The 24,473-nt window shown below is 39.2% G+C and overlaps 1 protein-coding gene across 1 annotated transcript in view; it reads right to left on the reverse strand.

Annotated features, from left to right (window-relative positions):
* Window positions 1-16,430: 16,430 nt before the first annotated feature.
* Window positions 16,431-24,473, reverse strand: part of DPYD (dihydropyrimidine dehydrogenase) — a 1,117,227-nt gene continuing 1,109,184 nt past the window's right edge. The window contains exons 22-23 of the mRNA XM_075558725.1: window positions 20,734-20,874; window positions 16,431-17,761 (exon numbers count right to left, since the gene is read on the reverse strand). Coding sequence (XP_075414840.1) covers window positions 17,591-17,761; window positions 20,734-20,874 — 312 coding nt within the window. The 3' untranslated portion in view covers window positions 16,431-17,590. The remainder of the gene's footprint in view (window positions 17,762-20,733; window positions 20,875-24,473) is intronic.

Consider the following 24,473-nt stretch of genomic DNA (forward strand, 5'->3'; position numbering starts at 1 on the left):
GCAGTAGGAAGCATTGCCTTTGGTCATAAGACTTTGGAGTGTCATACAGTGTTCATGCTCAAAATCTCAAAATAAAATGAGCTATCATTAGTTGTTGTTGTTTTCTAGTCATGGTTACATATGTTGGCTAAAGCTCATGAAAACATCATGGTCTATAAAAAAACAAACAAAAGGAATCAGATGTGCTAACCTACATTGTGTAAAAGAGAAAAAAAAGTGTGTTTGTGTGTGTATGTGTCTTAAAAGTCACATTTCACTTCCTACATTCGATTCTAAATCCTCAAATTCAGCTTCCACCTTTTGAGGTGACAAAACTGCTCTTCTAAGACAGGAAATAAACATCTTTTTAAAATTTATGTCTTGCCTAAAGATATAAATTGAATTTGAAGATTTTTATTTTCCATGTATAACTCCAAAAACAGCAGACAGGTTGAACCTTACAGTCATCTTAAATCTTAACATATTTGTAGATTTATTCATAATTTTATGTGTATGCACATGTGTACATATATATTTGTTATTTTATCTTTGACGAAATAGATAGCTTCCCTGGAGACTCATACCAAAGAAGGTTAGGAAATTCGAAGAACTCAAGACCTTTAATAAGCAAGTAGATCTCAATTTCAATGTGAGAACATAAAAGAAAATTACTGATAAGAGAGGAAATCTTGACCTATATGTTGATTAATGCAACTTTTTGGAAGCTTCCAGCAGTCTACAGACTTGAATTCATCGATACACACTGTCATGGAGTCAATGCTGACTCACAGCGACCCCTTGGGGGTTTAGGAGACAGTAGTGGTGATGGGAGTAGAAAGCCAGGTCTTTCTCCTGAGGAGCTGCTGGTGGTTTCAAACTGCTGACCGTGCAGGTCCCGGTCCAACTACAACCATCAGGGCTCCTGATAGGAGTGGAAGAAAGAAGGCAGGGCCCTATATAATGCTTATAAAAGCATTATATAAATTCTGTAAATAGATAACTGCATGGTTACATATATTAATATGGATCACTCTTAAAAACTTATTGCGCAATAATTAAAATAGCATACCATTAAATAGTTCAATCATACCAAGAATGGTTGTGCAATCATCGTCACCATCAACTTTGGAATCTTTTCTTCATTCTTCTATCATTGATGCTGACTTCCCATTTCTCCTACTCTCCCATTCTGTGACCCCAGGTAATCATCAATCCAGCTACTGTCTCCATAATTCCTTCCACCTTGGTTACTATACAGATAAACATACAAAACAAGGGCAAATGACAGTGACACAGAAACAATGACCAGATAAAGCAGGTACTGCTCTCAGTCTAAGAGAAAGCAGGAATAGTAAAAATTTGGAGTAAGTTCACCTAGGGTCTAGAGAGAGATCAAATGATCAATACGGCTCACTAGTGTTACCATGTACCAGTACCAAAATGTCTTTATTTCTTTTATGGCACATCAGTGTATAGTGCATGTTAGAAGAATAGTAAATATGACTATAAGAAAGACATTATCAGACAACACCTATAAATGCTTGTGTTAATGAATAGCTAACACACTCAAAGGGACATTCAGCTGTGCATATTCCAATCCAGATGTCATCTGTAATTTTAAAATTAATTTAAGCAGTGAATCCATACGAATTAATAAAAAAGTACCTTACTAATTAATGGTGCCATATTAATAAAAAGAGATATCTGCAGTCTAGAGGAACCTCCTACAATCATTAAGAGCCTTTCCTAAATTTTCACTCGGCAGGCATTTTGCTAAATCGTGTGCATCTGTGAGCAGGAAGACAGCTCCAGGTACATAATAATGTGATTTGTGGCTGTTAATTGGAATAATGCCATATGACAGAAGTGGACAAGATCCTGTCAGATAATAAAACTGTTATTGAAGATGGTATCTTAACTCTTTCAGGCAATAGTTATTACATGATTTCTTCAGGCCTCTTACTAGTGACTTAAGGTCATAAAGAAGTGAATAACACGTCTCCCAATCTACACAGTATGGTAAATATACTTAGCAAAAAGATCTGGTGGGGAAGACATTGCCGGAAAGTCAAGTGGACCTAGCTCCACTTCCAAATGTGGTACTAAGTAAGCAAGTAAGTCACTTATCTCTTTGTCTTTTAATGCCCATAAAACAACGGAAACAACATCATCTCTATTCAATTTATAACGTTGAAGGATAAAGTGAGATTGCATATGTCAAAGAGTTAAGAAATAACTGAAGGCGTCATTTGTATAAAATGGGAAATATAAATCATAAAATGATGGTTCTGCTTTATGGCTGGAATCTTTTATGTTTTGTCACAATTGGTTATTCTATCTCCTTAGCCTCCTTTTTTTTCTTGTTTAAATCTTGATCTTCCAACTGCATGAAATATCTTTTGTGAGCTTGCTACAGGTGATAACTATTAACTTAGGAAATCATACCACCAGTGATTACTACGGCATTCTGATTCTGAGCCTTACAAATGTTGGTTTTACTAGTAGTGCTTGATTCCTTTAATCTGCACCTGAGATTTCTGTGTAGATGAACAGTAGCAACAGCAACTGTAATGTGGGTCACTGCGAGCCGGAGTCGACGGAATAGCAGTGAGTGTGAGTAGGAGCAACGTATTGAGGAGGGGGGCTATTATTAGCTCCACTTTCAGATTATGGAATTACAGGCCTAGTTAACTTACCCAAGTGAAAGCACTTAGCAAGTTGAAGATTCAGATTCTAATATCCTGTGTGTCAGATGAAGAGCTATTTCCATACTGTAGGAAGTCTTGAAGTACTCAAGTGGTAATTGGGACCATGCTTTGACGCTCCTGTAGTTGTAGTGTGCAGATTAGGTTTAAGTAATGACTTCTCCCTCTGTAATGCTTGGTCCTGAAAATATCATGTAAACTTATTAAGCTTCAGTTTTGTTTTGTATGAAATGGAGCTAATAACCTTTACTTGACCGCTGACTCTTCTGTTTAGTGTGATTGCGTATACTGAGTGCCTTGATCAGTAAGCGTTCATTTTCTTCTCCTTGTCAGGGACAGCCCACAGTGCTCATCAAAGTTGTCCTTACATTTCAAAATATTTGTAGTAGATTTTAAAAATAGTACTAGAATAATTTATTCTGCATTAAAACTGGGTGAATTTTATAAATATTTTTAGTCCACAAGTAATTTTTTCAACAAATCAAGTCAGTATGATATTTCAATTAATTTTGTTTTAACAAGCTTCTCACATGAACATTCAATACAAGATAAATTTTTGGCTTATTATGAAAATCTACCATACCCTCCTATCTGCAAAAAGAGGAAAACAGTTAACCCCCTGAGGAGGTGGGCCGAAGACCTGAACAGAAGTTTCACTAGGAGGAGACTGAAATGGCTAATAAGCATGAGAAAAGGCCATCAGAGAAATGTGAATTTAAAAAACCATGAGATACCACCTAACACCCCTGAGGATAGAAAATCAGAGAATAGCAAAAGTTGGAGGGACTGTGGTGAGATAGGAACTCTCTGTCACTGCTGGTGGTCATGTAGCTTTGTACAGCCACTGGAAAGCAATGTGGCAATATTTAAAGCAAATGGAAAGTGAGTCATCTTACAACTTAACTTAGCAATCCCTCTACGGAGTGCATATCCAGAGGAAGTAAGAAATAGACCATGACCAGTCATCTACACGTCAATCTTTTTTGTGGCACAATTGCAATACTTTGGAAACAACCTACATTTCCATCAATAGATGAATGGATTAGAAAACTCTGGCACATGTGCAGTACACACCCCTAAAAAGCACTGATGATCGCATGAAGCACATCATCTCTTGGGAAGAGTTGGAGAACATTATGCTAAGCAAAGTTATCCAAATACAGCATCAGTCCACTGAGGTAAATATAATCAGCACAGTAGGTATAGAGTGAAAAACAGTTATCTCACACTTTGCAGGCTGAGATACAGGCAATTGGGCGGGCAGTGGGGGCAAACCAAAACCAAGGATGTCTATGTCATCCCAACATAAAGAAGAGGAAAGGGGGGAGGAAAGAGAAAAGAAGTGGGGGTGGACAAAAGAGGAAGATGATGATATTGGAGAAGCAGGTCACTAATCCAATGGGGGGTGGGGGGAGAACATTGATTTTTTTTTCTGCACAGAAATGGTAGAGTGAGTGTAGACTTCACCATGGCGTGCCAAACCTTGAGGGCAATGTAACCACATGGAGCAACTTTTGAACAGAGAAGTCTACAGGACCAGCCCCAATCAAAGCCAAACTGACTCCTCCCTGAAACTATGTGCTCCAGAGGACAACGCTAAACCTACAGATTGGGGTGAGGGGCTGGCCTGCCATGCCCCATGGAAGCAACCAAGAAGGAAAAAGAGAGAGTGAGTGACTAGACCCCATACCAGCACACCAACCCCTGAGGACGATGTCCGTGCCTGGAGCTGCTAAGGCACAGACGGGAGTGTAGGACCCACAACAGCTCAAGACATGATGTTCCCTTGCTGAAGCATACTGTGACAGAGGACAATACTGGGGACACATGGTGGGGACTGAATCCGGTCAGACTACCCACACAGTGGGGCAAACCAAGAAGGGAACATAACAGGTCAGCAAGGGGAGCAAAGCCACAAAACATCTGGGAGCCCCCCCCCCCCAAATAGACTGTAGGCTAGGAAGGGCAATTCCTGGAATCCCCCAGGACGGGAGGGGGGATAGTCATAAAGGTCAGCAGATAGACTTGGAATTATGTATGCTTTTTCATTTTTTTGCTTGTTTTGTTTTTGTGTTGGTCTGGGTAGACTGTAGAAGCAATCCATGGACATACATATGTACATAAGAAAGATTTATATACAAGAGTAACTGAACATTGAGAAATATCCCAGCCCATTCCAGACCAAGTCCATAAGTCTGATATTAGCACATATTTCCGATATCAATCTTCAGACTCATGAAACACATGCAATGATGCTGACTGCAGAAGATCACAGGCCAGTGGGTAGAAAGTCTTTGGATCCAGTGTCATTGGAAACATCTCAGCACTGGCAGAGGTCTCTCTGTGACTTCTCTGACTTCTGAGGTCTGCTTGAGTCCATGTGGCTTGCCTTCTGCAATGTCTCCCAGAGAGTAGCAGAGAGAGAGAGAGAGAGAGAGAGAGAGAGAGAGAGAGAGAGAGAGAGAGAGAGAGAGAGAGAGAGAGAGGAGTTCTTCCACCTCTAAGGAGGAAGTACCAGATTTCACAGAATTCTCAGGAGAAGGCCACGCCCACACAGAAGTCTCATTGGCTATCTCCAGATTGACAGCCTGGACTGCCCCCTACACTCTTAATCCTTAAATTGACACCAGATTAGGTGACTACCACAGCTTTTTTTTCTCTTTTTATTCAATCTTTTCTTTTTGTTGTCTCAGTTATTGCTGTTTTGCCTACCTCTTTAAGATAGGCATGAGAGCAAGCCCAAGGAGAGAGCAACTGGGCCGATGGTTTTTGAGTGACTTAGGGGTGAAGAGGAGGCAGAGGAAGGGAGAGGTGAGCAAACAATGCCATAGTTGGAGAATAACTAGAGCATTAAAATAAAAAATGAAGTGGAAATAGAAATCCTGGTGGTGTTTGAGCATCAGAAATCTAGCTTAGGGGAATTACTAAGAGGCAGAAGAAGGGTGAGCATGATGGGGGGACAGGAGGAAGATAAAAGGAAATGGAGGAAAGATCTAGGAAGCAAAGCTATGGATAGATATAAATATAAATATAGGTATATTTAAATATAAGTATAAATATAGGTGTGTACATATGTTAATATAACAATTTATAAAAATAGAGATATTGGCCTAAGTACATATAGTTATATGGCAATACATTGAGGAAATGGACAGATATTGGGCCTATATTCAAGCCCTCCCTCAACACAAGAACACTTTGTTCTAACAACCTGGCATTCTGTGGTGCTCAACCTCCAACGATTGCTGAACACAAAATAGGTGCATAAGCAAATGTGGTGAAGAAAGCTAATGGTGCCCAACCATCAAAAGATATGACATTTGGGGTCTTAAAGGCTGGAAGTTAAATAATCAGCTGTCTACCAGAGAAGCAACAAGCCCACATGGAAGAAACAGATCAGCCTGTGTGATTTTGAGGTGTGGGTGGGATCAAGTAATAGGCATCTGAAAACTGAAAACAAAAAAGCGTATTGTTGAGAATGAAGAGGATCAGAGCAGAGACCAAGAATCCAGCGGTAGAAGATAGGACGTCCACTCCCAGAAGGGCCATGTGTTATGGGTTCCAATAAATGACAGCCACTGGAATGTCTTGACATTTAGAAGATTAGCTGAGATACTGGGAAACTAAAGACATTTCCCCTCACAGCAACCCTGAGTGGACGCCTCAGTCCATCTTTAAGGCCCCAAACTCATTTATCACTTGCCTAGGGTTCAAGCAACTGTGAACAGAAGGAGAAAGCAAAATTAATGGATTAATTGTAACTTCAAGAAGAGGAAGCATGCATTACAAGGTACATTCCTCCTCATCAAAGAAACTATGATAACATTAATTGTCACATCCTAGTGATCATGACAAGATTAACTACATCATCCAGATTCCAACATCAAAGGACATAATATTGAATAATAATCAAAACAAACGATATATTGAAGAGCAGTCTAAACAAATTGTAATGTCCTGAACCTGGGAACATGGAAGTAAATTTTAAAATTAACCACCAACAAAGACTTTGCCACAAGGGGAGGGAGAATGGGCAGGTCAAAGAGCAGTCAGAAACTGTAAATCTTTACGGAAGCACATAGTTTCATATTTCTTCTAAGGAATGATGGGTGGGAATGAACCACTGACTTTGTTGTGAGCCAGTCAGTGTGAAACCCATTACGCCACCAGTATTTAAAAGACACTAGTAAACGACATCTTAGTTACTGAGTACACATGTTTCTATTATTAAAATTATCTATTTATTATAGAGTATAACCTGAATAGTAGGACTCTGTTATAAACATTAAAAATGCATACTTAAATTTTTTTCATATAACTGTGTTAATGAGGTAAAATCTTATAAGCAGTTCAGGTATGAACATTTTGATTTTAAAATTCATGTAAGAGGAAAAAGGATTTCTAATCAAAACATTTTTTTGTTTTCTAAAGTGTTTGACTAGATTTTTTTAACAAAAGAAAATAAAACCATTGAATACTTGTTCAATAAGAGTATGTTCGATGGACCAACACTAAGGAACCCTTCGTGACCATGTGCCATTCAACAGTTTTTGAATGATCTTCAGCAAAATTTAGCTTGCGTGTGTAAGTAATGATATTGTTCAGTGGTTTCCACATTCTGTTGAGTGACCTTTAATTTGGAAAGGGCACAAATATGGATCTCTTCCATTCGGTTGACTGCCGGACTCGATGGAAAAGAAGGCATGGAAAGAGGGTTGTCATTGGTGACATCAGATGACTCGGGTGAAAGCAGAGAAAACCAGGAGAAACAACGTTTAGTTGCGTTTTATTGACTATGCAAAGACGTTCTTCTTTGGATAATGAAAAACTGTGGATAAAATTGAGAAGAATAGGCAATTCAGAACACTTTATTGAATTCATGAGGAAACTGTACGTTGACCAAGAAGCAATTGTTTAAACAGAGCAAGGTAACACTGCATAATTTAAAGTCCAGAAAGATGCGTGTCAAAGTTGGATTTATTTTCTCTATATTTATTTATTCAATCTGTATTTTGAACAAACAATCAAAGGAGCTGTGCCATAGGAAGAAGAAAGCAGCATCAGGATTGGTAATAAATAACCTGTGATATGCGCACAACATAACATTGTTGCTGAAAATGGGGAGGACTTGACGTACTTGATGATGATTAAGGACTACGGCCTTCACTGTGGATTGCAATCAAAGAATAGAAACAAAAATTTTCACAACTGAACCAAAAGACAATATCATGATAAATGCTGAAAACATTGCATGTGTCAAGGATTTCATATGTCTTAGATTCATAATCAAGGCTCATGAAAGGAGCAATCAAGACATCATATGGCGTGTTGCATTTGGCAAATCTCAGCAAAAGAACTCTTCAGAGTGGTGAAGAGCAACGCTGTCACTTTGAGTACTAAAGTGTGCCTGATCTTAGCCGTGGCATTTACAGTCACCTCATATGCATGTCAGTGTTGCACAGTGAATAAGGAAAACCAAAGAAGAATGGATGCATTTGAATAATGGAGTTGGAGAAGAATATTGGAAGTACTATGGAGTGCCAAAAAATAAAAACAATTTTGTATTGGAATAGGTACAGTCAGAATATTCCTTAGCAGTGAGGATGGAGAGATTTCCTCTCGCACATCTTGAGCATTTTATCAGGCAAGACTTTGGACATTTTATCAGGCAAGAGCAGTCCTTTGGAGAGGACATCATGCTTGGGGAAGTACAGGGGCAGCAAAGCAGAGGAAGATGCTTGATGAGATGGTTTGACCAAGGGCTCTCATCATAGCAATTGTGAAAAGAGCAACAGTCTAGACAGTGATTTTTTTTCTCTCTTGTTCACAGGGTGACTACTAGCCATAACTCTGGGGTAACTTGTTCTTACACTAGGGCATTTAACAATGACAACAGGAAGCACTGGTGGCACTGTCTAATGAGCCTTGGGCTGGTAATGGAAATATCAGTGGTTCAAGCCCACCAGTATCTCTGAGGCTGTCTGCTCCCATGAAGATTTTCATCCTGAGAAACCCTATGCAATGGATCTGAATTTAATTGATGGCAGTGACTTAAAAAAAAATCTTCTTTTAACCTCACAATAACCTTAATGCTGGCCATTCTCATACTGCCCATTGTGCCTCACAATTCAGCTATTCACACCTTTTGTTCACTCCTCGGGATAAGGATGAGTCTGTTTCCTTCATAAAGATGTTTAGCTCTGGCATCTCTAGAAAATGCATCCACTATGTCCAATGGGGTTGCTATGGATCATAATTTACTGGATGGCAGTTAGTAGAGGGAGGATGCAGAAAGAATCCACGGGCAGAGGTCTCCATGGGAAAGGACTTAGACTAAACCTGGTCCATCAAATCTATCTCAGCTCCTGTGTGTCAGGATAACTGTGCTCCACGGGCTGTCAGTGCCGGATTTTTCGAGGTAGCCCCCTTGACCTTTCTTCGGAAGTTTCTTTGAGTGGACAAAATCCTTCAGTCCTTTGCATAGCAGTTAAGGCCATTTGTTCCACCCACACAGAGATTCTGTACGTGGACTCCCATCCATTGTCATCCTATTTATTCTAATATTGATGCTCGATAGCAGTGGTTCCCAAACTTCCTAATGCCGCGACCCTTTCATACAGTTCATGTTGTGGTGACGCCCAAACATGAAATCATTTTCGTTGCTACTTCATTGCTGTCATTTTGCTACTGTTATGAATTGGGCGACCCTATGAAAGGGTCGTTCAACCACGAAGGGGTCGCGACCCACAGGTTGAGAACACTGCTCTATCGGGTTTCTGTGGCTTTAATCTTAAGGGGAAAAAAGCCTCATCTTTCTCCCATGGAACAGGTGGTGGTTTTGAACTGTGACCTTGTGATTACCAACCTAGCTCTTATCTGGCAGCCTGTTTCTGGAAAGCAGTATGTACTTTATAAGTGTTTGGATTATAATTGCTGCTATTATTATTATGCATGCAGATGTAAGAAACAAAAAGAGCACAGGGCATTAGTGAAAAGAAATGGAGCATATTTGGGTAATAGAGAGCAGACCCCACAGGTAGGTAAAAGATATATTGTTAGAATTCTAATGGAAAAATCATAAAAATCTTAGAAGAAAAACCAGAATTTAATTCTAAGAAGACTGAGGTATTTAATAGCCTATTGAACTAAAGAGTCTTAATGTATGACTTCATAATGGTGGAGAAATATGAGTGGGCTCCAAAAAATTCCATTATCTTTTCATTCAGTTTTTCCACAAAGTTTTTGCCACCGCCTTTCCCATTGGCCTGCCAACCAGAAGGTCAACAGTTCAAAACCACCAGTGGTTTTGCGGGAGTGAAACAGGCTTTCCACTCCCTTAAAGAGTTACAGCCTCAGACGCTCACAGGGGCAGTTCCCCACTGTCTTGTGGGGAACTGCGTAGACTTGATGGCGGGGTTTGTTGGTTTTGTTTTCTTTCTTTTAATATGATGGGACATTTATATTTGCTTGTAATCTAGAATAGTATTGAAGTAGTAGGGATTAGTAGAGCCTGAATGTTTAGTTTAGTTAGGAAATTACTTTTTTCCAAAAGTTGTATTGGCATGTAATTCACACATTATAAAAGTCCGTAGTTCAACCACAATAAGAAGAGCTCACAACCACCGCCACAATCCGTATTCTTCATCCTGGTGCTCATGGTTACTAGCTCTCCACTTCCCTCGAGCCTTCTCTGTCATCGCCCTCAGGAACCCTTAACCCAGTTACTGTCTCTGCAGACTTATCTGTCCTGGAAGGCAGGTGGTGGAGTGGGTAGGCATTGGCCTGTGATTTGCAGTGGTGGCAGTTTGAAACCATTAGCCGCTCCTTGGGAGAAAGACTGGCCTTTGTACTCCCATAAACAGCTACAGTTTTGGAAACCCACAGGGGGTCACTATGAGCCAGCATTGACTCAATGGCTGTGAGTTTGGTAGTTTTTGGAATTCATAAATAGGGAAACATTAAAAGAAACAAACAAAATTAAAACCAAAAATAATAACAAAGTAACAATGATCAAAACCTCAATGGACAGAAAGCAGAAGCTTTCAGAAACGAGAGGAAGTTTAAGGGAACCACAGGGAGATCAGATGATAGGGTGCTGAATTTAACCCAAGCGCCTCTGCAACCATGTGTTCTGCCATGATAGCCAAGCTATTCCTGTCCCCGACCAGGGTCACTCCAGATTCACCCGGGACTTGATCCACAGGTATTTCCTCTTCTTCTTTTTAACTGAAAGAGCTTTGAAATGGGTCAAGAGACAGATCCCATGATAAGATGTGCATTTTGACCTAATTATGCCTGTCATAATTGACTTCGCAATTCTGTCTGTCTGATAACAGGGCTGTTCACATCCCTCAACTATGATGGAGGGTATTCGCAGGAGGCCGAAAGAATCTGGGGCTTGACTGTGTGGCAGTTACATCAGTTTGGGACTTGAGAGGATTAAGAGTGAAGAGGTGGAGTCTAGTCGGTCAATCAGGTCATAGCCATTTAGGCCTCTATGTTGGCATGGGCTTCTCCTGAGCATTCTGGGAAATCTGTTATTTCCTCCTAGAAGGCAGGAGACAATTCTCTCTCTTTGCTCACTCCCTGGGAGTCATTGCAGCTGGCAAGACACATGGAACTACACCGGTGCCCTGAGCTGGAGAAGCCACATGGACCTGCCCTGATACACTCAGACCTCTGAAGCAGAGAAGCCATATAGAAACCCCTGCCAGCGATGAGATGCTTACACCGCCACTGGATCCAAAGGCTTTCTACCCACTGGACTGTGATTGTCCTGCATTTGGCATCATTGGATGTGTTTTGTGAGTCTGAAGAGGACTTCATAGATCAGTATTGGACATATGGGCTAATGTTGGATTTATGGGCTTGAACTGGACTGGGCTGGAATTCTTTCTTTTCTTTCTTTTTCTTTTAAATCATTTTATTGGGGGCTCGTACAACTCTTATCACAATCCATACATAACATCTGTCGTGTGGAGCACATTTGTAAGTTTGTTGCCATCATCATTCTCAAAACATTTTCTTTCTACTTGAGCCCTCTGTACCAGCTCATTTTTCCCCTCCCGCCCCCAGTCTCCCTCCCTCTCAAACCCTTGATAATTTAGAAATTATTATTATTATTATGTCATGTCTTATACTGCCCAATGTCTCCCTTCACCCACTGTTCTGTTTTCCGTCTCTCAGGGAAGGGTAACTTTATATGTAGATCATTGTGATCAGTTGCCCCTTTCTCCCCCACCTTCCCCTCATCCTCCTGGAATTGCTACTCTCCTTATTGGTCCTGAGGGGTTTATCTGTCCTGGATTCCCTGTGTTTACAGCTCTTATATGTACCAGTGTACATGCTGTGATCTAGTCAGATTTGTAAGGTAGAATTGGAATCATGATAGTGGGGGGGGGCAAGCATTAGGAACTAGAGAAAAGTTGTATGTTTCATCATTGCTACACTGCACCCTGACTGACTCATCTCCTCCCCTTGACCCTTCTATAAGGGGTTGTCTAAGTGCTTACAGATGAGGCTTAAATATCTACTCCACACTCTCCCTGGTTCACAATGATATGATTTTTTGTTCTGGGTCTTTGATGCCTGACACCTGATCCCATTGACACCTCTTGATCACACAGGTTTGTGTGCTTCTTCCATAGTGGGCTTTGTTGCTTCTCAGCTAGATCGCCACTTTTTTATTTGGAAACCTTTAAGACCCCATACACTATCTTGTTTGATAGCTGGCCACCATCAGCTTTCTTCACCACATTTGCTTATGCACCCGTTTGTCTTCAGCGATTGTGTCAGGAGGGTGAGCATCATGGAATGCCAAATAATAGAACAAAGTGTTCTTGCATTGAGGGAGTACTTGAGTAGAGGCCCAAAGTTCATCTGCTACCTTAATACATTCTTAATGTACAATTACCCATTATATAAAACTCTCTCTCTTATTCACATATGAGTTTCTATGGATTTGTTTCTCTAGTCTACCCGACTAATACACACAGTTATCCATAGCTTTATACAAAGCAGGTGTTCACAATTTAAGCTCTGCTGCCATTCCCCACTTTATATTTGGATTTATAGGATCTGAATAACACACCGTGGAGAAATAAGCCATGATGACTAGTACGGTGGAACATTGGAGAAAGAGTTGTGAAATATTTATGGGCACAATCATTAGGAAATGATTGGATGGTGTAACTGCATGGAGGTGAGCAGGGACAATAAACTCAAAATCAAGCATACCGCTATTGAGTCTATTCTGGCGTATATAGTGTTGAAAACGCACAAGGGCCATTCTACTCTGTCCTATAGGATTGGTAGGAGGCAAGATAAAAGTATGGAAAGAAACTATTTTGGTTTTGAGATATTCAAATACAACCATGGTCAGGTACTAGAATAAATGTCCACATTGAACGTACAGAATGCTGGTTTTATCCAGATAAAAAGGGCGAATGAAACCACCAGAGTAGTGGGGTGGGGTCTTGAAACTTCTTCTAGCCCCTGGTTTCTGTGGATTTGGGGGATTTCTGTCTGTACTCCTGCTCAGCCTATCTATCTGGTCACTTGCATAAGTCATGCTCTTTTCAATTTCAGTGACTTTATACTTGCTGTTCTTCCTTCTGGACCACATTGTCACTTATTCACATTGTGTATCATTCTCTTCCATTGGGGCTTATCTGGTCACTCTATGAAGAATAAGTTCTTCCTAGTTTTTACCTCACACTCTTGTTTCTGCCATAGCATTTACCATAATTTGTAGATTACTTCTTGGTCCTTTTATCCACCACTGTGATATAGATGTGGTAAAGTAGAAATCATGTCTGTCCTTTTCATTGTCATATCACCAGCAAGAAGGTAGTGTTTAGGGCATAGGTCAGGTTTTTACTAGCTATTTCTGAAATAGTGAATGAATAAAACAATGATTCTGAGTGCCTGAGAGATCATAATCTGATCCAACACAGTTTCACTCTCTGTGCCTTAGTTCATTCTAAACATTCCAGAATTTTACAACATTTTCCCATGTCTCTTGTTTTCACTGCTTGAGATGCCCTTATCTGGTTACCCACGTAGGGAATTATTTTGAGCACAAAAGCGAGCTCAATTGGCATCTTATCACAGAAGTTTAGATGTTTCTTTCCTGAAGATGGTTTCCCTGCACTCACCACATGTACTGTAATAGCTTACCCATTTGATTGTGCTGTAGTTGGGAAGATCCTCAGATTGAGGGAACATGTATCATTGGAGTTCATTTCCTTATTCCTTCACCCAGTGCTTCATACATGCCATTTCTTTGATAAATATTTGTTGAATTATAACTAAAAGGGTGTATTATAAGCAAGAGGACCTATAAACATACCAAGCATTAGGTGACCTTGAATAGGTCACTTTCCCTACTTCTAGTCATGACAACATTCAAATGAGATGTATGCAAAGCATTTCCTAGATATTCCTAGACATGAGAAACATTTTCTCAGTGTTAGATTCTGCCCATGCCTGGTCTGGTCCTTTGTCCCCGATGTCTACAGGTGAAGAACCATGGAAATGATGTTATGTGGTCCTATGCTGGAACGGTTAACATGATTTCGATGCTTCCTAATTCCAACTCTCTCTACAAAGCATACATGAAAAACTAAGTTATGCTCCTCTCATAGCATAGATAAGAAAAGCTTCTTAATGCAAAACAAATTTCTGTGAGATGATGGATAGCCATGGCCTAATTCAAAGGTCTGGCCATTCATAGGTTCTCCAAAATAGTTAAGAAAAGAGCTTTTCTTAACATCGAGTACTTTCTTTTTCATACCTATTCACTGTGACTGAAGCAGGCTGCAAAAGTCATATTTTTTTCCTTTTAATTTCTAGTGAGGGAATTTTTGCCTGGTGGCAGTGTCTTGAGTAAGATTTAGACATAGGTATCAGATGTCTGTTCATAATAGCTCCCAAAAGCTGAAGAACTGCCTCAGATCATTATAATAAAATCTTTCATCAGATTGAGGTAGGGGTAATACATTACTACTGTATCCCTACTGCCCTAGCAAATTTCTTTTTCGGGAGGGTGCAGAGAGGAGGATAACTTTGCTAAGTAGTTACTAATTCCAAAGTTAAAATATTTTCCTTTCCCCCTCACCTAGAGGGAAGAATGACTTAGTTTAATCAGTATCACTATCATACAACTTTCTAAGGAGCATAGTCTCTGGGTAGTACAAAGGTTTGCATGCTTGGCTGCTGACTGAAAGATTGGCACTTCAAGACTATGTAGAATGATATTGGAACAAAAGGTCTGGCAATAGATTTACTTCTGAAAAAGTAAATTGAAAATGCTTAGAGAATCCAGTTCTCTCTAAGATACATGGGTTCACCACGAACCAGAATCAAGTCAATTACAAATAGTATGGCTTGCTATTTCAGGAGCCATGTCGACCTATTCTAGTGTTAAAATATTCCCTGCTTTCTTTTCAGTGTGGGTATTCTCTGTTTGATTTGGTCAGTGTCACTGGGTCCTATTTTTGTTCTTGGTCTTTGTTTTACATGTTTTTTTCTGCAAGGTATTCAGAATGGGTGAATCTATGGATAGTAACTGCATTAATAACTACCTGGGAGTGTGGAAAATGAGGGTGGTGGGAAATGGGAAGTCAACAGGAAGGAGTAAAAAAGGGAAGAAAATATTCTAATGTTGATAGTGGTGATGATTGCAAAATTCTTATTAAAATTCTTGAGCTTTTGAATAGCATGCAATGTTAATTGTATCTCAATAAAACTCTTAAAGAAAGGAAACACGGGTGTTTCCTAGTGAAGATATGAAGGCAGACCGACTGCTAGCTCCCATTTGTCTTGCTGTGTCCATAGCCAATGCCAAAACCCTTGGTCTATGCCTAGTAAAGGAGGCATTTGAGTAAGATAGAATAAAATTTGGGGAAGCTTTTTATGAGGAACAAGAAGTGAAAATTTTGAATAATTACAATTTTACTATCCTTGTTGGACATGAAATATATGTATATACATGAATAGAATTTACTGTAGAACTAATCAAAATTATTCTACCTCAAAATTCAAATGGTGTGCATGTGTAGGAGATTTCTTGGACTGCGATAGCAAGTTACCCAAAACTGGATGGCTGAACAAACAGTGGATTCACACACACTCTTGGAGGTCAAAGGTCAATACATGTGCTGGCCGATGGGAAAGTTGAGGAGGAGACTGTTCGCTTAGCTCCAGCAGAGTGGCAGGAATCCATAGAGTCCCCGGGCTTGCGTACTTGTAGCCCCAATCTGTGCCTCTGTTATCAAAATGAATTCGCCTTGTGTTTATCTCTGTGTCCAGATTTTCTTCTTATGAGAACACCAGTCATTGAATTAGTGTGTAGCCTAATTCAGTGTAACCCCATTTTAGCATGATTACATCTGTAAAACCCTCTTTTTAAAAAAGGTTGCATCCATGGATCCCAAATAGACATGAATTTTGGGGAAACTCCCAAACCTAGTACAACATGAAAATGTGTTTTCAAAGAGACAACAAAAGACCGTGTACTTTGAAATGATTTATAACATTTTATTTTATATTATCCAGCCAGCCGGATTTTATGAAAATGTGCATTTCTAAAAGTACATCATCAAATATTTGTTCTAGATTTTAAGCATAGAAATAATCCATAGCATTTTACTTACAGATTTATTATTAGACTCATATAAATTTAGATTCATATAAAAGTATTTCCAATAGAAAAGAGAAATGAACTTACATGATGCTATTTACTGATTATGAGAATTAGAGAAATACAAAATTATCATTAGGCAATTTAAAAAATATCTGTATATATATTCTTTATTTCATTAGGTTCAAATGAAACATAAACAGAAAAATAAAGAATAGCCAAATTGGTTTGTGCATTTAAGATTTATTACCAATACTATATTTTCCATCTTGAATAATTGAGCACATGACCTACTGTATAATTTGGGCTTTGTTCAAACATAAACTGCTGCAATCATGAAGGTACTATTAAAAGCACACACAGCAGATCTGTGCGCAGCAGAGCAGTGGCTTTCCCCAAGGCTCCATAGTAACATCTTGTTTGGTTAGGGACATAGTTTACATATTTAAAGAAGAATGTCATGTTGATTCATTGGTGGGAGTTTGGACACCTAGCTGAGGCATTCATGGTGAACAGTGCAGAACGATATGAATGGTTAGGAACTACTTTTGTTTTGAGTATGTAGCACATATAAAAAGCTCTTTCAACAAAGGAGCCTAATAAAGTTTTACAAACGTTTTTGTTTGTTAGTTAGTTAGTTTGTTTGTTTGCTTAGGCCTCAGTAAGTAACTTTTCTGCCTTAGTAAATAACTATTTGTTTTTTTCTGCCCTAATAAATAACTATTTGGTTTTCCTCATGTGTGTTTTATGGAGCTTTCTCCATTCGTGCTTCATGTCTGCTTCTTAGAAACGGTGTGAAAACCAAATGTAATTCTTAATTATAAAGTGCTTCCGGGGAAACATATTCTTGCGTGTTAAAGTGTACTTTGCTCTGAAATACTTAATTTCCCTTTCAATTAAAAATCAAAACCCGAGCACAGCATAGAGCAATTTGGAAATTGTCGCATTAATTACCACAAAAAATTTGATCTATTTCATAATGGACAACTGACCGCGAACATCCAATTAACAGCTACACAATTATTTAAAACCATCCTCAGAAAAGAAACAAAGAAATATTATATTTCATGATCATTAATTGAGTGATCGCCAGCATAATACATTAGGGTTTTTTAAATTTAGAATTGATATATTTTAACTTAGAATTACTTTAGAAATCACATATTATTTAATTTAGAAAGAGCTGAATGTAATGATCGCAATTAACAAAGACCAGCGTATGTAGGCGGCATCAAAGTTCACAGCGACTGTTTGACAAATCACCTTAACGCCCTGGATTCACAGTTAAGGGTAAACCTCTCTTTGGCTCATAAGGTGTTGTCCTGGAAACCATTCGGATGCAGTCGATGATAGGGCAGACGCTGAGACAGAGGGTACAGCCTGTGCACGTGTCTGTGACACTGGGCAGGTGGGTTTGTGGATCAAACTGGATAGCCTGCAAACAGAATTAAAGAGCATTGATGGCACTTCCCTCCAAGGTCAAGATGTTCAACGTTTTCTCTACTACAGTAGAGCAGCACTGCCAGACAAACACCCTCTCCCCTCACCCCCCACCCCGCCCCCGCCCCCGCCCCATGGTGCAGCTAGAGCAACAGTTGAGATGCAGGAGTGGAAGGAAGGAGGGAGAAAAGGAAAGAGAGAGACAGAAAGAGAGACCTTTTCAATTAGAAATACAAAGTTTAAAACCCCTTAAAGGTGTTTTTTCTTTGTTGTGTGCAGAAAAGACTTCATAACATAGGAATTCCCTAGTTCTCTCTGTTCCGGTAGCGCTCGGGTCTTCCCCATTATTTCTCCCCTAGGAAGACGATGACGGAGGAGCTTGCTTGCATCAGCCCTCCTTTTCCTGTCACACTCCTCAGTCTCAGAAGTGAAGTCAAACAGAGCAAGGGATGCATTGGTTTGGATTTCCAGAAAAGCATGTAGGTTTTAGAGGAAACGCTGGAAAAAACATTAGTGTAAGTTAAAGAGTGAGCTTTGACTTGGCAGTTTTTCCACGTCCATTTCAGCCATTGTCCCATCATGCTGCGGGAGAAACACAGAAGGGAGGAGCAAGACACTGAGTTCTGGCTCGGCCCAGATGTCCTCAGCTGTGAGAGCCAGGGCTCGTGCCCAGTGCTAGAGCTGTCCACCATTTTGTTATGAAAACAAAAAATGACAATTCTTGATCATTTCTTTTTCTTTCTCTCTCTGTTTTTTAAACACGAAGCAAATTACACTAAGTACAAAAAATACCTAGTGTGAAATCCAATAGTAAGATTTTTCTCAAGAAAAGATGTACAGTTCAAAAGTGGAAATAATCCCTGTACTCTAAGGAAGTGATCATTCTAATAGAGTAAATTCTACAGCTATTACACAATGCACTATGAACAGACCCAGCCGCCAGCCTGAGAAAAACAGGGCTCAGCTTGTAGGTTGGACAATGGTTTCATCTTGCATGCTGTGTCTAAACTTGAAGCAAGAGTTCTGCTTAGAAACCTTATACTTTGAAAAGCTGCAAAGCAACTTTGCATTTACTTCAAGATGTTCAATCCTTTGCTTTTAGTTAGAAGATTCAAGAAGACTGTTGTAATCTTTTAATGAATAACTAAGATTTTTCCCTCATTTTTAAATCACATCTACTAACGTTACAGAAAGAAGAAGAATTCGAGGGTGGGAGTCAATTTCTAAGATTCAAACTATTAGAACCCTGCTGATACTAAGGTTTTAGTTACAGGATGTCTTGACTTGTCTTTGATGACTTTCTTAGAGGAAAGATGAGAATAAGGTGTAAGATGATCATTTTCATGGTAACTTAAGAGTTATTTTACACATAGAAACACATTTGATGAATTAGGTGAAAATTGATTTTAAATTAATCAAGTAAAGATTATGAAAAATTACAATATTTTTAATGCTTGGGAGCCTTGGTGGTGTGGTAGGTGACATGCTGGGTGGCTAATCACAAGATTACAAGTTCAAAACCACTAAAGATGGACAGTTTTTGAAACCCACGATGGCAGCTGTGCCTAATTCAATGGGGCTGCAGTAAGCTGGACTCTGTGGTGGCGGCGAGAATTAACAGGTGCAAACTGAATGCACAGAATCTCACCATAATCAACATGGGACCTTCCTGGAGTTGCCTAAAACTAATAAATTCAATTTTCAGATGGGAAATTTCATTTAGTGTTTAGAATACGCCATCGGCCATTTTATAAATGAATGTTTTGCCTTTCCTATACCTTGTTATAATATGATCAGTCTAATTAATAAAAACAATACTTTTCCCATAGTTTGGGGCAATTTTAATGGGAAATTCTCTTTTGCTTTCTTCAGTTCTATATCAGGGAAAAACAAACAAACAAAACAACTCTTAACTTTCCCAATAAACTATGTATTTGAGGCAAATCTATGCTTAAAGATATCACTGATGAGGCTCATATGATGATGTTTATTTTTTAAATTATATATTTAGAAAGTCACTTAGTTCTGAAATTCAACCATTTCAAGGACATAGTCATGTCAAATAATAAAAACAGCCTGTTATAAATATAGAGGATATAACTGAGGAAGCAAATTAAAAATCCATCTCACATTTTCCGAGGGAGAAATGCATAGAATGTGCTTTCAAGGGGAGAACCTACCCTTGTTCAGCACAGATTCTCATCAGCCAAGGAGTGAAGGAGCTGTAAGTCAAGGGTCCATGTCACAGCAATACACCCCATTGGATTTTCCAGCTACCACGGAGCCTATGTGCAAAACTGGTGGGGAGAACGTGCGGCTTTTACCTATTTCTTTTCTCTGCAGAAGAACCCCAACAAATATTCGAGGAAAGAGATTCTCCTTCGACAGAAGGAGTCAAGTTCTTTTACAATAATGACAACACACTGCAGTTCTTTTTCTTTCCCTCTTTATACAGCCTAATGCTCTCCTGATGCCCACAAGCACTCAGCGTCTGCTAGTCAAAAGGTTAGGGTTTCAGACTAACCCAGTTGCTCTGCAGGAGGATGATCGATGACCAGCTTTGGTGAAGTTCACGGTGAAGAGAATCCCATGAGACAGTGCTAAACTTTCTCAAGGGGTTGCTAAGAGAAGATCATTGACTCCATGGCATATCGAAACGGTTATGATGGCATTTGTTTTCTTTGAATTTTTGGATATCATTATGTGGGTGGTAATGACATTAAACTAATACTGCACAGAGCGGCATAGATAAGATTTTCCTCAGAAGAACAAAAAAGGAGAAAGAAAGAAGAGAAGAACCATCCTATGGCATGAAGGTGAGAGGACAGAAGGATATGCTACAGCTGAAGAGAAGTTCTTAATCACATCTGTCTGAAACCACGAACAAAGCAACGGAAGACATCTTCTGTCACAAAAGGAAGAAACATGCACCATGCAGTCACCGTGATGAGCAAGCAGGGTTCCTACCTGGTAGCCAGAGTCATTGCAGGTCATGTAGCATTTACCGCAGTTGATACACATTTCTTCGTCGATCATGGCCACAACTTGCTCTATGTTGCTAAGCTCGCCATACGCCCCAATATATTTCAGGGCTTTTCCAATTACATCCTAAAAGAGAGACACTGAATTACCAATACATTTCCCTATCACAATGCCTGCCATTCTCGGTCCCACTGTCTCCGTTTTCACATGAGGCTGCCGTGCTAACAGGAGGCTTTGACTATTGTAGTTTTCATAGACATGATTTTCATGACAATCAGGACTACGTCTTTCTCTCTTCTTAGCTTAGAAATACAAAACTTAACTAATGTCAGTCAATAGATATTCTACTGGATAATGTAAACACTGTGTTTCTGTGGATCCAGAGGAAGAAGTACCACCCTTTTCAGTTGTGCCTTGCTCTCAATACCACACCTTGAAAGCTTCTAAAGTAATGAAGTGACAAAGGTTAATACACCTAGTTTGGGCAACTTTATATTTCTCGGAATGAATGAGGAAATTGAATGCTATGTACATATGTATGAACTTGTCTTTGGATTTTTTATTTCACGCAGAAATGTGTTCTGATAGCACACACACCTGCCATGTCTTGAAGAGTGTATTTCATTATGAAAGTATTCTAATTTATGTTAATTAATTAGGTTGATCTAAGAGTTAAATTATATGCTCTTTTTCTTTTTAAGAAGTAGGATCTTGTTCATTCACCACTGAAAATTTTTCATAAAGTTTACACATCGTTTTGTTCTTCATATTAATTGAAAATATGTGAAGCACAGATGATGTTTCATCAACAATATGAAACACTTTGTTTCATAAAACAAAACAGAAGAATGTAACAATGTTTGTCAAATTAGTATGCTGTCAAGATGTTCTGCTTTTGTTTTTTAACTTTTATGAAGAAAATCTTTTGTTTGAATTCAAGGTCCATGTTCAAGGAGTCTGACTCCCACCTAGTTCCATTTTTCCATATTGTCTTTGGTATTTTATTGTCTGCTCTTCATTTTATGACCTTGACTATCCTTCCTTACTATGCTTTTTCCCCTATTTGATCCTTAAATAACAATGCACTTACCTCCACAAGTTCTCAAACTGAAAAGACATTTGCATTATTGTATACAAGGCATTTGTGCATTTTTTTCAGTGGGTGATATGATAGAAAAATTTGTATTGTCCACAGAATTTTATTTTTAATGTACTAAAGGTGAAGGTATAATTTCAACTGTATTTCAGTCTGTCTGAGTCAGGGAGTTGATGACCAAATTGGCAATTCCTCCTGAAATTCCCTCACAGACTCAAAGTCTACAGTTATCAGAAGCATAATGGGCAATAATCACAACATACTGACACCTCAGATTCACCACAGACTGAATTTATCACAATTTCCTGAGGTCCTTAGTTTTGTGAACAGTATTAGAATTTTCCAGTCGGTGAGACTTGAAATTCCAATCATGTTTCATCCAACTTTTCTCTGTTCCAATACTTCTTTGGGGCCAAGCCATATTTTCTTCCTGGTCTATCCTATTTTAAAAAACAATTATCCATGCATATCCCATTATTTTGTCTGTACTTTCTTTCTTTAAAAAATCATTTTATTGGGGGCTTATACAACTCTCATCACAGTCCATATATACATACATCATGTCCAGCACACTTGTACATTTGTTGTCATTATCATTCTCAAAACATTTGCTCTCCACTTAAGCCCCAGGCATCAGCTTCTCATTTTTCCCCACTCTCCCTGTTCCTAGCTCCCTCATGAACCATTGATAATTTATAAATTGTTATTTTGTCATATCTTCCACTGTCCAACATCTCCCTCCACCCACTTGTCTGTTGTCCATCCCCCAGGGAGGGGCTTATATGTAATCCATGTAATCAGTTTCCCCTTTCCACCCCACCCTCCTTCCACCCTCCTGGTATCGCCACTCTCACCACTGCTCCTGAAGGGATCATCTGTCCTGGGTTCCCTGTGTTACCAGTTCCTATCTGTACCAGTGTACATCCTCTGGTCTAGCCAGATTTAGAAAGTATAATTGGGATCCTGATAGTAGGGGTTGGGGGGGGAAAGCATTTAGGAACTAGAGGAAAGTTGTATGTTTCATTGTTGCTACACTGCATCCTGACTGGCTTCTCCTCCCCGCGACCCTACTGTAAGGGGCTGTCCAGTTGCCTACAAATGGGCTTTGGGTTCCCAGTCTGCATTCCCCCTCATTCACAATAATATGATTTTTTTTTGTTCTGATGATGCCTGATCCCTTCAACACCTTGTGATCACGCAGGCTGGTGTGCTTCTTCCATGTGGACTTTTTGCTTCTGAGCTAGATGGCTGCTTGTTCACCTAAGCCTTTAAGACCCAAGATGCTATATCTTTTGATAACTTGGTACCATCAGCTTTCTTCACCACATTTGCTTATGCACACATTCGTCTTCAATGATCTTATCAGGCAGGTGAGCACACAATTATATGACTTTTTGTTCTTTGATGCCTGATAACTGATCCTTTCGGCACCTAGTGATCACATAGGCAGGTGTGCTTCTTCCATGTGGACTTTGTTGCTTCTGAGCTAGATGGCCGCTTGTTTACCTGCAAGCCTTTAAGCCCCTAGATGCTATATCTTTTGATAGCTGGCCACCATCAGCTTTCTTCACCATATTTATTTATTCACCTGCTTTGTCTTCAGCAATTGTGTCAGGAAGGTGAGCATCATGGAATGCCAGTTTAATAGAACAAAGTCTTCTTGCATTGAGGGAGTACTTGAATGGAGGCCCAATGTCCAGCTGCTACCTTAATACTAAACCTATAAATTTATGCACATAGATCTATTTCCACATCCTCATATATAAATATATTTACATATGTACATGCCTGTATTTAGATCTCTATAAATGCCCTTTGCCTCCTAGTTCTTTCCTCTATTTCCTTTTACTTACCTCTTGTCCCATTATCATGTTCAGCCTTCATTATTGTCTGTACTTTCAAGGGACTACTTAATGCTCTCATATTTATATCATTTTTCTTTTGCCAATATATCCTATAAAATTCAGATGGGATCATTTTAACCTAGGCACAAAGACACAGGCTAAATTTCCTTTCAACCTGGCTCAAAACTCTATTGAATGAAAACATAATCTCATTTATAGATTTCCAACTGGGCTGGTATTTGAAGTTTCCAATAATTAAGTTTTTCATACATTTTACTGCTCCCCTCCAATCACATTTTGATTCTGCTCTACTGGACACAGGTTCCACACTAAACACACATTTTCAGGGAAATAATTCTATGTTGTACCCTCTGGAATGCCCACATTTCTGTATTCATTAAACTCTCTATATTTTCAAAGACATTGCAAATGTTCCTCCTTCTTGAAGAATTCCTCAATCTTTCTGATTCTAATTAATGTGAAGAGATGAACATCCTTCTTTGTCTCTCCTCTCTCTTTCTCATTTCCTCTCCTTCCCCTTTCTTCTCAAACTCTCTATATCCCCTACTTGTACCTTGCTCCCCTCACCCCAATGGCCTATAGCATTTTCTTTGTATTTTGTGAAAAGAATGACAGTAGATAACTCTTGCGTTATCAGGCCACTCTTATTATTTTTAAACCCTATGTCGTTTAAACAATATCTGATTTAAAACAATGGTATAAATAAGACCCAAGGAATGAAATAAACAAATGATAAGGCAGGATTTCAGACCAATGCAGCCTGA

The sequence above is a fragment of the Tenrec ecaudatus genome, chromosome 1, assembly GCF_050624435.1.
Source record: "Tenrec ecaudatus isolate mTenEca1 chromosome 1, mTenEca1.hap1, whole genome shotgun sequence".
Lineage (NCBI taxonomy): Eukaryota > Metazoa > Chordata > Mammalia > Afrosoricida > Tenrecidae > Tenrec > Tenrec ecaudatus.